General features: G+C 37.5%; 2 protein-coding genes across 2 annotated transcripts; one reads left to right on the top strand and one right to left on the bottom strand.

Annotated features, from left to right (window-relative positions):
• Positions 1-3,465: 3,465 nt before the first annotated feature.
• On the top strand, positions 3,466-4,029 carry pth2 (parathyroid hormone 2; the record flags this gene model as incomplete). Its single annotated transcript, XM_079458632.1, has 2 exons — positions 3,466-3,560; positions 3,663-4,029. The coding sequence occupies 2 exons, from the start codon at positions 3,466-3,468 to the stop codon at positions 4,027-4,029; spliced, it is 462 nt and encodes a 153-aa protein (XP_079314758.1).
• Positions 4,030-7,986: 3,957 nt separating this feature from the next.
• Positions 7,987-8,937, bottom strand: tmem121aa (transmembrane protein 121Aa; the record flags this gene model as incomplete). The annotated part of the gene is made up of 1 exon (XM_079457831.1): positions 7,987-8,937. One exon carries the CDS (start codon positions 8,935-8,937, stop codon positions 7,987-7,989), a length of 951 nt encoding a protein of 316 aa, XP_079313957.1.
• Between the last annotated feature and the right edge of the window lie 4,906 nt (positions 8,938-13,843).

Genomic DNA, 13,843 nt, shown 5'->3' with positions numbered 1-13,843 from the left:
ATTGATGTAGACTGTAATACACATGAGACGACAGCAGAGATGTATGATGCTCATGTATGATGTCATGCGCTTACAAAGGAGTTGTTCACGATGTGACAGTTTCATTAGTGCATCTATTGAGTTGTCATTTTTTTGTTGATTGGGTTAATATAAAAAGATGATCTCAAGTTGACTGTTAAAGCACACACTGAATCTTTCTCAGAGGGAAATGTTAAGTTCAAGCTATGATTCACTTTGTGTGAGTGATTAACGTGTCTCAAACATTTGTTGAGAGAAGTGCCCGAATGTAATCTGTAATACGTGCACACTGTGTCTGCAGGAGCTGGCGTGACACTGATACTAAATCATTTTTCATTCGCCCAAAGGACAGCATATGAACAGTACACTGTTTGAATCTCTTATATTCCATTTACCATATAAAAAACTACAACTATGAAAAAGTGTCTGTTTTCCGGCACTGCATTATCATATTTTATGATTGATGTCATTAAAGTTCTAAATTTATTGTGGCACACATGAGATTCTGTGTGCTTTGAATGCTTCTAAATTTGAATTGTGTCATTGTTTTGAATGACACAGGTTTCCATGTTACCTTAAGACAAACACACACACATTAAAAGCCACAAAACGTTACTTTAGATTTCATGGGGACTAAACTTTAACGTGATATAACATAGTTATGCGTGATAAATAAAGAGAAAGGCGTTAACAGCAGTTACTCTCTCCGAAAAGAAAACCTTTGTGATTGAATCATTCATACAGCAAAGCGCTTATTCTTTAATATTTTGTGTGCCAAAACTTTCTGAGGTTTGGATGAGGATATGAAAAAGAGGAGGTGTGGAATAACAGAGAAGAGATAGTGCTGGGTTGTGCAAAAACGCTTGTGCCTCAGATGTCAGAGCTGGCAGATCCATGAACCAAAGTGAGGCCACAGTGGCAGTGCAGATTTTCTTCTGACCTGATCCGCCTCAAGCTCATATTCTGTCCTTTTGCTGCACTTGTGTGTGACTTGACCAGCCCAGTGTTGTCACGCTGTATAATGACTGTCAGCACCTGCACACGCTCGATCGCCACCGCTGCCCATTATTTTAAATGAGACTTCGCCAAAATCAGGTTAGGAAACATGACTTCCTGCGATGAATGAAAATGAACGGATGTTATCTATAGGTAAAATAAAGGGTCTTTTACGATCTGACTTTTTGATATCACAGGTTTATTTTAATGTTGATGTTAAAGGGATACTTCACCCTAAAATGAACATTCTGTCATCACGTACTCTTTGAGCATCACGTACCTTTGAGTGAAGAGAATGCTTACAGCTAGACAGATTTCCAAACCCCTCATTGACTACCATGGTAGGAAAAAACACATTTTTGGGTGAAATGTCCCATTAAACAGGTTTCCGAAACACTGTGCGTCATTGGTCACCGGGTAGGTCGCCCCTCCTTATATTCATATTGTTTGTTTTGCCAAAAATAAGAGCATAGATAAAATAAACATGACATAAAATGTTTGAAAAAACAGATTGGATTACTCTTGGTTACCTGTATATCAATAATGCACATGTTTGTGTGTTTTTGGACTCGTTTAATGTTTCATAGATAATTATTAGGCTAGCACAACAAAACTTTCTTCAAGTCTTCATGCGTGTTTGTAAATTGGCGTCATCTTATTTCATTTCCTTATAAAAGTCTTGGTTGTAAGTCTGCTAGATACGTTGTAATACGATAAAACGTCATTGAAAACATTTAAGAGACTTAATAAATAAGAAGAAAACTGAAATATGGAAAATAAAAACTTTCTCTTTTGTTGAAAAACTCCAGGAAAAACACAGGACCAGCTTTGTCAGATTGCATCAAGTCTTTCTGAAATGAAAGCCCTGCAATGGTTGTGTAAAATCCGCCAAATTGTCTTGTGGGGGATTCAGTTTGTTTGACAGGAGCCTGCAAGAACCTTTCAAATTTAATGAGAGTGACGTCTTGCTTGGCCCAGAATCCAAACGTGTGCGTAGGCTGCAGAGGATGGAAAAGATCTCACTTCCGATCGGTTAAGGGACCTCATTAAGGACCCTTAGCTTGTATCTCATGATCCTATAGGTTACGCCCAGGTACAGGTAGGTCACACGCTTGACTCAACACGTGGACCTCATTCGTCATAGTGAAACATCTAGTTTTGATCATGATTTTGTGATCTTTCCAGACAGTTTCCGGATTTTCTTTCTTTTTTGAGACATCATTAGGTGCTCTGACATCCAAACATGCCTGTGATTCTAGCTTTTATTTTAAGATTCCATCCGAAAAGGACATCTAGGGGTGTGGCCTTCTCTGTTTCAGCTTTGTTTGCATTTCAACAAGGAGAATGACACATGGCTTTTTATCTCGTCTCCCCCAAAACCTCTGACAAAAGAGCGGTATATATACTCCCACACAAGCAAAACCTGTACATATTCACACTGGCACATGAAAATACAGCCCTGCGATTAAACAGAGTCTGAGATAGCTCTTTAACTCAAAAAAGTGATATAGCCAAAGGAAGCATAGAAAACCTGTGTATATATATATACATAAAAAATATAAAACATTTTGTCTAGGCGCTGCATGGAAGAGTCGCCGAACAGCTTGGAGTTCTTTGAGAAAGATTTGTTTGCATTGAAGATCAAATACTGCACCACCGCACCAGAGAGCAGAGAACAACCACGAAGGTAGATTGACCATTACTTACAATATACGTATTAACAAAACATAATTTGCTAAAATAAATTACAATTTGCTGTATTTATTTTTCATTTCATTTCTGCTAAAAGAGAGCTTATGTGACTAAGAAAACCCAGCTAACGTAAATGTTTGTTATTTACTGTTTTCATCCTACAATCATACATGATGTACAGAACATTCTGTTAAAATATAACGTTGATATCTTTGATACTGAGTGAGGAAAGAAATGTCAAAAATTGAAATCATAGTGAAATGAATGGCTAAAATCAAACTTTAATGCTCATTATATCAGAATTAGATTCTGAGACATAAGCCTGGTTTTCACAGACTGGTTCATATGCTATATTTTTATATTTACATGTATTATAGAAATAATAACAAACATGTAAAACATAATTTTTTCATAATAAAAATAAACTTGAAAATGAACATTTAGTGTTTCTGTCTATAGTAATATACCGTTGTATAATGTGAGCGAGAGGGTGTTTAATAATTTATGCATCTGGATGAAATATACTTTGGTCTGATTGGCTGATATATGAGTTTAATTTTGAAATGGCCTGCAGTTATAAATGTGCTCCGGGAATACAGTCAGTATCATCCCCACGTTTCACATCTGAGAAAAATACTTCCAATATCATCTCTACAATTTCTACAGTTTCTTCAGTGTTCTCTCTCAATTGTCCATGGAATATTATTTTATTAGTATGTCATTTTTTTGCATATTCTCCTGAAGATGCTGACTCTATACATGCCTCTCCGTTCAACACTGTTGTTCCTGATGTTGATGGTTATGATGCTAATGACCACTGCCTTCCCCCAACCTCACCTTCGACCTCTGCAAAGGTAATTTATTCTTACATGTCTTCATACACAACATTGTAACAATTAATAGATATCAGTAACTGCAGATTTCGTATATTTCCCCATCTTCTTTATTTTACACAGTAGCCTTCCTCGTATTGGTCAAGAGGATTCCAAAAGTGAACAGTGGGAGGTGCTCTACCCCTCCATCTCGCTTCGTGATTGGAGCATTCACATGCTGACCGCCCCGGATTATGGTGCAGCAAAGGCCGGTGCAGAACAGCTGGTTGGGGACGACTGGCTTCCGCTAAGCCAGTCACAGATGGAGGAAGAACTGGTCAAGAGCTGGCCGGGCGACTGGCCTTCACAGCTGGGTCACCAGCAGAAGAGAAACATTGTGGTGGCAGATGATGCCGCATTTAGAGAGAAGAGTAAGCTTTTGACAGCAATGGAGAGACAGAAATGGCTGAACTCCTACATGCAGAAACTGTTAGTAGTTCATTCAAAATGATTTTAAACATTTATTGTTCATATGTACAAATATATGAAAATGGTGCGTTTTATGCGGGCTCTTACCTACCAAGTTAAAAATGTATGATGGCACAGTACAAAGTATGTGTAAAGACGATTATTTCTTTCCTTTTTAAGAAGATTGGTTTAATGGGCAAAATGCATGATATGGAGTATATTGATCTAATTCAAATAAACACCTGAAAACAACCCCGATGACTCTTTTTACTGAGACATTTTCAGATCCAGACTTTGAGATGCTATTATAAATTTTGTTTATTCATATTATTTTCAGATGACTAATATAACTTCAAAAATAAAATAAGGCAGAGGAAGTGAATTTCTTTCCGCCTCATTAAATGCTTATAAGTAGTTATCTGACAGCATGAATTACCTTGAAGATCTTTGACAAGCCTTTAGTAATAAATCCAAGTAATTTGTTCGCATCAGAGGAGGTCTAATGATGTGAAGCGTCTAAGAAGAGCAAAATGCCATAATATGGAAAATGGGACACATTTTCAGGATTTTCATGTGTAACATCATTCCAAATCAAGATGCATTATTGCAGAATTGAACATGGGCATGGAACCTGAAAAATAGGACAGGATTTGATATATATTTGATATTTCTAAATATTCAATTGAATATCTGAGCAATTTCAGGGTTATGCAACATTTTCAGGCAAAACGTGATAAATGTAATTCTCAAAGAATATTTTCTAAACCCTTGATGATAGAGTTAGTCCACAGATCAGAAAAGTATCAGTCCTTGCATGAGTTTTCTATTTTGAAAGAAAGAAAAATTCACGCGTTATGGATGTGACAAAAAAAGAATGCACGCTTTTGAGAGACAACGCACTTTGTAGGATTTGTGTGAATCAAAATGTACAATGTTTTATGTGGCCACTTTTGAGCTATATGGACCATTATCAATGTGACAATTACGTTATGGATGTGACAATTCACTTACCAGAATAAGGAAAACTATATCGCATATTTAAACCACCAAATATTGACATCCGTCCTATCAGCATGGTAAAAACCTCTGGTAAAACTATATTTTTCATCTTGAGGATGACATTTGCATGGAATTGCATTTGCCAGTGCTGATCATAAAAGTAATATAACAAAAGCAAGAGTTCTGCTGTTTTCTCTTATCACGAATGAACTTTAATATGATGTCCACACAGCCTAAGGTATATAACAACATATTTGATAGCAAAATGAACGTTCTTAAGTAGATCATCTCTCCATAGGTACCCTGAAGTCGGTAAATTGAACTGTGTCAGAAGAGATAGGACCTCCCATGCTGATATTAGTAATTTATCGCTAGACCGAATTATGATGTGCTTAAAATGGAATATTTAATATCCTGCCAGCAGAGAATTAAATAGGGCCCGAGTTAAATACACCCCTGTGACCTCATTAGCCTGAAGCTAGCAAGCGATTCATCAACTGATTGGAGAGGTTTGAAAAGTACGAGAAAATCTCTGACGGCAAAGTTTGCTGAATAGCTTCTTTATGGAATTTGGTGAAAAACGTTCATGTTTATTTCCTTTACCTTTTTTTATTGTTTCACAAAGGCCAAGTTGATGTCTCAAGTAGTGCCGGGAGGAGTTGTGTAAATCTCATGAATCCCGCGAGGACGGCTATGTGTGCTGTGTTCAAGGAGAAATTTATGGGCTGTTTTTTGCAGGTTACACATTTCAGAAGGAAGTGATTGACTCAGCATTTGTCTTCAGGTGAAGTGCCACTTCAGAAGTTAATGGGAACTATTTATGGTTCCTGTGGAATGTACAAAGAAACGGCATCTCTGTTCGGCCTCAGACTGGTGTGATAGAAGAGGAATCTTCCTGCAGCTCTGCCCTTATGGCGAGGAAGCAAATAGACACTGTGTAACGGTGAGATGGATGAGAAGGCAGAGGATCACAGGAACTGTAATTTATCACTCTCTACAGCTGGCCTACATGGCAGCCAAAGCCAATCAGCAGTAGCCAAATTGCTTTCTGTACCCCATTCGCACCTGCTGGAACTACGTCTCGAAGCTCATGCTGAATCGGTCGGTCCTGCTGTTTTTTCACTCATTCTATAGCACAAGTTGCCTGACTGTGGGGGATTGCATTAAGTGTGGGTGCAATGTGTCTCGGTTTTATTGTTTAGTTAGTTTTAAATAGTTCAGGAAGTTCATAGTTTAGGTTGCATTTGGTGTTTTTAAAGGTGAAGTGTCTTATTTATTTTGTTAAAATACTCTCTCCTATTCAGCTGGATGAGAATAAACAGCTGTAAGAAACCATTTGTGGGTTAATTTCCTCAAAGAGCATAAACAATGTGGCTGTGCATCACACGTCCATCACAAACGTCAATGTTCTCAAAAACTGTAAATGACAGGTTGGTGAATATATTTTCTGAAAAGAATTATATACTACTTATAATGATCATATATTATAGTTATTACTTATAAATAGTATATATCTTATCTTCAATTTTAGGGTTTTTATAAACTTAATTTCAATCTTTAAATCCAGCCCGAAATAAATCTTTAATTTGCATTTTTAATTTCTTCCAAATTCCCTCTGGTCAACCACATCTCACGACATTAAACTATTAAAAACATATATTTTCCATGAATACTTGAGAGAAACATAATGGGGGCTCTTCGATTTATTAAAAAACCTGTTGTGAAACAGCATTGTGAAAACTACTGACTTTGTATAAGCACTTCTTGTATTCTTGTACATATATCTAGTCTAAATGGCTTTATTGCTTCCCAATTTAAGTAGCTTTGGATAAAAGTGTCTGCTAAATGCTTAAATATAAATTTAGTTTTTGGTCTCATTTTAGAAATAACATTCGTTTTTTAAAAGTATACTGTATGTTTGCAGCACAGTCTACAGAGATTACAGCAATAACATTTCACTGCGGGTTGTATATGTCTATAACTGTGTATGTGATAAATAATCTTGAATCTTGTCACTAAACTGTACTTACACATTTTACACATTAACACATTTAAACATATTTATGTTGTCAAAAACAGTCCCACCAAAGTTGTAAGATTATGCAGATTTTATTACATTTTGCAACATTTAAAATGTCACAGCTAAAAGAAGAAAAATAATAATACAATTATTAAAAAACATGAATGGACTGTATATAATTTTTTAGGTTCTGTCAGTGACATCTATTTAATCATCTTTTATGGTCCTTGGATTTCTCTCTCTCTCTGTCTCACGCACTCACACGCATACAAAAACATAAACCTCAAAGACTGAATTTCAGCGAACTGAACTTTTTCTAGTTCCCCAGGAAAAGAATCCTGAGAGAGTTCTTTGTTTTCCATTTGAAGCATGCTCAAATCATCTCTTTCATCTTCAAATCAAGCTAATCATCTTCAAAACCTTTTTTACCATTCACTTCTTTTCCCGGACCTGTTTACCGCCTGTGATTGGCCGTTTACGTGCTGATTTTGAGAGACGTTTTTCAGAAATCTGCAAAAAGTACTGCACTCATTTTGGTAGCTAAAAGCATAATTAAATGAAGGAGGAAGTGTGGAATTTTTGTAAACCACTTGTTCATCTGAGGGCTTTGCGTGTACAGACTCCCTCTTGTCCCAGTTGTCAAGTGACTCACCAGTACTGTATGTCATACAAATCGTTTTAAAAACCATCCATAGAGAACATAATTAAACAGCTTCTCAAAATGTACAAAATCCAGTTAAAATCAAGAAACTGAACTCTTTTTTGCTTGCATTTGTGCAAGTGAGATTTAATGGAATTGAACTCTTGATTTACAGCAGTATGACCTTTAAAACTGGCCTTGAAAATAGGACTCTTAGAAATGAACTCCTTACTGTGTAGTGACGGAACCACAATGCCTGGACTCACTTGTGTTTCTTTGTCCATTTATGTTGATGTAACGATTATGTTTTAAAATGACACATTGTTTTGTCTGAGCTCTGGTCACGTGTCAATGACCTCACGGGCCGGTGAAGGTTCTTCAGGAAATGTGGTTGTAGCGTTTGGCAGAGTTTGATTGTGCATCACAGAGTTTTGCTGTATCTCCAGGGCGATGCCTGCGGGATCTTGGGGAGGAAACTCCTTAACTTGTCGTCTGTACTCTAGGAAGGTGCAGGCCTTGGTGGCGATGGCGACAACGTTTTTGCCGATGAAGATGGTCGAAACCCGGCTGTCCTGGAACAATACCATGTTAACGCCTCGGATGAGGATGGTGACGATGTTGATGGTCACCAAGCTGAGAACAGGATACAGCATCATCTTCTGAGGCGACACGTGTTCGCCCTGTACGCTGATCTCGCTGAGAGATACGCATGGGAGAATAAGTAATAAAATGTAACAGTAGAAGAACATCAGGCCTTCGGCCCAGATGGGCAAACCTGTCCGCTGTGGCTCCCACAGGTTGGCCTGGATGTCCAGAACATCCAACAGGTCAAGTGCCACCCAGAAGAGCCGACCGCGCATGTCCTCCTTCTTCCGGAAGGTTCTCACATACTCCATGCTGTCGAGTGCGACCAGAACGAGGTACAGCCCAGGTACGCATACTGATAGCAACAAAGTCAAAGCTTTCCGAGCTACGGTCTCCAGACTTTTGCGGTCAGCCTTGTAATTTTGGAACACAAAGTATAGCTTGATCTCCAGAACGAAGATGTAGAGGAACCAGAGAATCATGGCATAGCCTCGCTTTGCAGTCTTCACCTCTGCTCCCACCCACACCGCCACATAACGGAGAACTATGAGAAAACAAATATCTCCAACCAGGACAATGATACACACTCCGATTTTGCGAGGACCCTGGTTTTGCTCCACGAGGTACGCGTCCATGAAGGCCATGCTGGTCATTATTACAATGGTGGTTAGGCACACATGCCGTTTGTCAGGGGGTGGCAATACCATGGTGCTCTGTCTGTTTACCAAAGTAAAAAACAAATCGAATCCTCGAAAAGTTTCTAAAAGGTTATTTCATGGTGTGAAGGCGGTCGTCCATCGACGCTGCGGCAGGGGACTAATCCATTTGCATCTCGAAACATTCAGCACAGCTCCAGAGAGTCCAGTGGCTGCTCTTTAGTGCACCTCACATGACTGTGAGCCTCCATTAACCATTGCTGTTTGTTCATCGATACCTCTTCGATTTGACGTTTATCTCTACAAAAGTGCGGATCCCCTCTTTCTGACCCTACAGACATGGGACTACTCAACTGTGTCAGCTGATCCATAAAAACAGCATGGCTAGATATGAACTGTATCAGGTGCGGACGCCATTTCTCACATCCGTGCTGACAACGCCAGTGGAGGAAATGGAATGTCAGAGCTCTTTTTTCCCCTTTGACGGATCGAAGTTTTCTGCGGATCAGAGAAAGAAAATTTAGTTTTCTTCAGCGACAGAAACGAATGGTTATGACCTTTTTGCAAACAATGAAGCTTTAAAACAAAACACTAGAGGTCACTGTGGTAATTTGACACAAGTAGATTAAAACCCCCTGGGTCGTTTTGTTTCGCATTCCTCTAATGCTTTTCATTTTCAATAGTCCTTAGCTGTTTGAAGGACGATGAATTTGTCAGATGATTCAAGGCATGTTTAAACTTTCAAGAACACACAAGAAATTTCAATTGCACTTTATTTTACAGTCCCGTTCCACATGTAGGTAATATGCATACTTATTGCGTAACATAGTAAAATAGTGTCACCCTCAGCTATGAACAAACAAGCAGTTATTAAGATTGAGTTCTCACTTTTTGATTGAATACTTGAAAATGTTAAAAACGTATAATTATTCGAAGAGGTCTAGCAGCTGGAGTCTCACTATGCCACAGTGTTCATACTTAGATATGAAAATTCCACCTGGAATATATTTCCCTAATATTCCTAGGTGATCTGAGCCACCGGCTTCCATAGCAACCATTTCAAATCGAGAGAAGTGATAATAAGTGATGATGAGCCTAAAGCAGTGGGGAACCCTTGGATATCGGGAAGCAAGATATTATTGGATGTGTGACAGGAAAAGGGTGTTCGCTCACTTTAATAAGTATGTGTGAGATGACTTGATGTGACTATTCTTAAAACATGGTGGGTGCAAAGAGATAAAATTAAATAATCCATAAAACAAAATTACAATCACATGCTCATTCAAGGTGCTTAAAGGGTCAATTCACTGAAAAATGTCAATTCTGTCATCGTTTCTTGACCATTGTGTCATACTAATATATGACTCTTTATTCTGTGGAACTCAAACGAAGATATTTTGAACGGTGAGTATATGATGAAAGAATTTTCATTTTTGGGGTAAACTGTTTATTTAATTTAAAGACGATAAAAAATTAATATAAACAAACGATATGTAAGATAAAATGATAAACATTACAAATGATAAAAAAATGTACGATAAAAATGCCAAAGTGCTCCACAGGGGGTTGTTTAAATATAACAATAAAAGCAACGGAAGCATAAAAATGCAAATAACACAAAAAATGTATTAAATTAAAATGCATAAAGAAGAAAAAGATACAAATGGCCTGAAACATTTCGCAATATTGTCCATAAAAGTGCAGTCAGTAGATGCACAGCTAAGCAGACAACAACACAGTAAAAATAAACATTGTCAGTATTTTCTTCTTTTTTTATATAAAAAGCAAAATAGCTTTAAAAATGTTTCTTATAAAACAGAAGCACTGTTGTGAATTCCCTGTGTCCTTGTTAGAAGGCTACCCACAGTTTCTCTCTCAATATAAGCGTGACTAGATTTCTTCTTCAAATGGGAGATTAGGGAACAGCACACATTTGATCATGAGATTAGCTCTGAGCTTCTGACTGTCTTTGTACGTAATTCCAATCACAGCAACATTTTGCACACCACTCTCACAACACGCTTGGAAACTCTTTGCTACCCCACGTCAACGTTGTTCACGATTTATATATATGGAAGCAAATGTTGAAACTGTTTGCTCACGTCTTCTCAAGTGATTGATTTCTATATCAGAGAGCATGGAGGAAGAATCACAATAAATCAGTAATATGTGAGGCTTAGCAGACTAATGGATGAAAAGAATTATGGTTTCTAATGTACTTTGTAAATTTAGATTCATTCTTATCAAATCTCAGATGCATTTATAATAAATTATTCTAATGAATCGTCACACATTAAATATTTGTGTACACACATTTACACATGCAAAAATGTATTAGTAATGGTGAGTTCATTTGAACGTTTCATGGATTCTGAATTTCATTGATTTCCTGCTTCATATATACTGTAAAAAACTGCAACTGCAAAATAACAGTGTTCTCCTGTAAACTTACAAGGTTTTCATGTTTTTCTTGTAACTTTGCTGGCTTTTGTGATTTGACAGTTTTTGACCGTATTAAAAAAAGTTTTTCAAAATAATACATGAAAACATCTGTCAAAAAATGACAGTCAAATTCTGTCAAATTTCAGGACGGTGAGGATTTGACAGTATAAGGTGCCATTTAGCTTGCTATTTGTTAATTCATTGGTGGTCTTGCTGGTTGAAGATTTATTTTCACTATGCTATTAGCATGATGTATAAATCCTCTATTTCTACTGTTGTCCCACTCTGTTGAATAGGCTTTTCTCTGAAAACAATACAGGAACATGGCTGCAGGGTTTAGTTTCAAACACAAGAGATTCAATGAGATCATGCACTGATGTTGGGTGATGGGATGTGGATCATAGTCTGCGTTTCAATTCATAGGTGCAGTCCAGGTTTCTGTAGGCCCGTTCCTTTACACCGAATCTAGTAAATCATTTCTTTATAGACCTCACCCGGGGCACATGGGGCATTGTAATGCTAGAATCTAAAAGATGTATAACCCATACTGAAAACGTTTGTCTAAGGACAGTGTAGGGTTTATGCTTGATATTAAGGGCTTATTGGTATTGCATGTGAGAGTAAAGGCGTGACTTTGTTTACGCTTTGGATAAATACGTCTGCTTTATGACTAAATGTCAATGAAAGTGTCACTGTCCTTGCAATGTTCTAATACAAGACTATGCTCTGTTCAATACCTTGCAGCTTGCTCTTTACATTCGAGGTTCATTTGTGGAAGATTTCTATTGGAAATTTTTGCAAAACGAGGACAAATACCTTTCATTCTGTGTAAAAGCTTAAGATAAAGAAGCACACATTGGTTTCTCCCAACAAGAGGAGTCTATTCGATTTCAATAGCAAGGCCTGTTTGTGTTTGTCTGTCTCGGAAAGATCATTTCCTTGGAGTCTGTATACAGTCACAAATTTCTTTCCTGTGCTGTCGGTCATAATAGTAAGGTATCTCACCCACTTTTATTCCCTATTTAGAAGCAGATAGCGTTCCAATTTACTCCATTTTGCTGTAATTGAAGTCTGACGTCTTAAATACTTTTCTATTAGGCATGGACTAATTGAATTTCTATCCCGGGGCTCTGTTAGAACATGATTTGGTTTTTGAACACAGTCGTAAAGCCAACTGGTTCATTCTTATTATGAAGTATTAAAAAACTTGATGAATCACGTTTTGTCATTAAAGCAAGTATTTTAACAAAAGAGTATCGTTGCAAGTCCCTGGGCACACGTCTTAGACCACCCAACACCCCCACCTTATGCTGCACAGGGTTACAGGGTTAAACCTGATAAAAATTGTCTGCACCAACATCAACTACAGTGAAGCGATAGTGGCATGTCCTAACAATCAGACAGTAAACAGAAAAGGCCCTTCTGTTGCATTGTGTGTTCCCGTGAGGGTGGAGTGGGCTTTCTGTTTTTATTTTTGTATGCAATCATAAAACAACAATTTAGGGTTCTCCATTGTGTTTTGAAGTGGGTGTGTTATTGATTTGTGGTCAAAACAACAGTTGGCACTTGTGGAGACGTGCAGGGACTCAGAGACGAGACCCTACACAGAGATCATGTACATATAGAAACAAACAAGAGGAAATGTACTATAATAATGTGAAGGAATTTCCAAATTGATTTATTACAGCTGTTCCACCTGTAATTTAAATTGTAGTTTAATGTCCTGGCAGAAAATAAAAATTGTTGAGCTGTATTTATAAACTGCACAGTAATTATAAACTGCGATATTAATAGTATGGTTTCTCCACAATAACTGATGGGCACCTCCTGGAAGACAAAGATGAGAAGTGGTGGATTGGATTAATTCACACAAAATCTCAATATTCCCATGAAATAAATTAGTTTCTTCATTGTTAAAATGCTTCAACAAAACATTACTTAATAAATTAAAAATTTTCATTTTGGAATTTAATGCACTAGTTAACAAGGAAAAATTTAAACACCTGCTAACCAAAGTACTAAAATGATCACCCATATGTTCACTTAATTTCGATAAATTATTAAATAAGTGTCACGGATATGAGTTCAGTGTTTAAAAACTACACATGTATTGAATATACTGGGTCTTTAGGTGGGCCTGGAACAATCCCAATTCTTTTTACAGACTCTTTAGACATATTCACATACACAAATACGTGCACACTCTCTCCTCTCGCAGTGTGCTGTACTATGTGAGAGCAATGGAGTGAGAGCATTAAATCAAGAGTTTAATTAAAGTAGCAAAACACATGGGAGCAAATAAGTGTCTGGAGTAGAGCTCATCAGCCAAATCAATAGACAGACAGGGAATATTCCTCTCCTCTGAAGCATAAACTATGGTGGACCACTGGTGCACAACACAATTACATTTAAAAAGCAAATATAAGTTCACAACGCAATCAAGCTACAACAAAATCAAAGCACAACACAACGAAATAAAGCCGTAACACAACGGAAATGCTCCCCACCACTACTG

Source organism: Barbatula barbatula, assembly GCF_947034865.1.
Source record: "Barbatula barbatula genome assembly, chromosome: 6".
NCBI lineage: Eukaryota > Metazoa > Chordata > Actinopteri > Cypriniformes > Nemacheilidae > Barbatula > Barbatula barbatula.
This window is presented reverse-complemented; position numbering and strand designations above follow the sequence as displayed.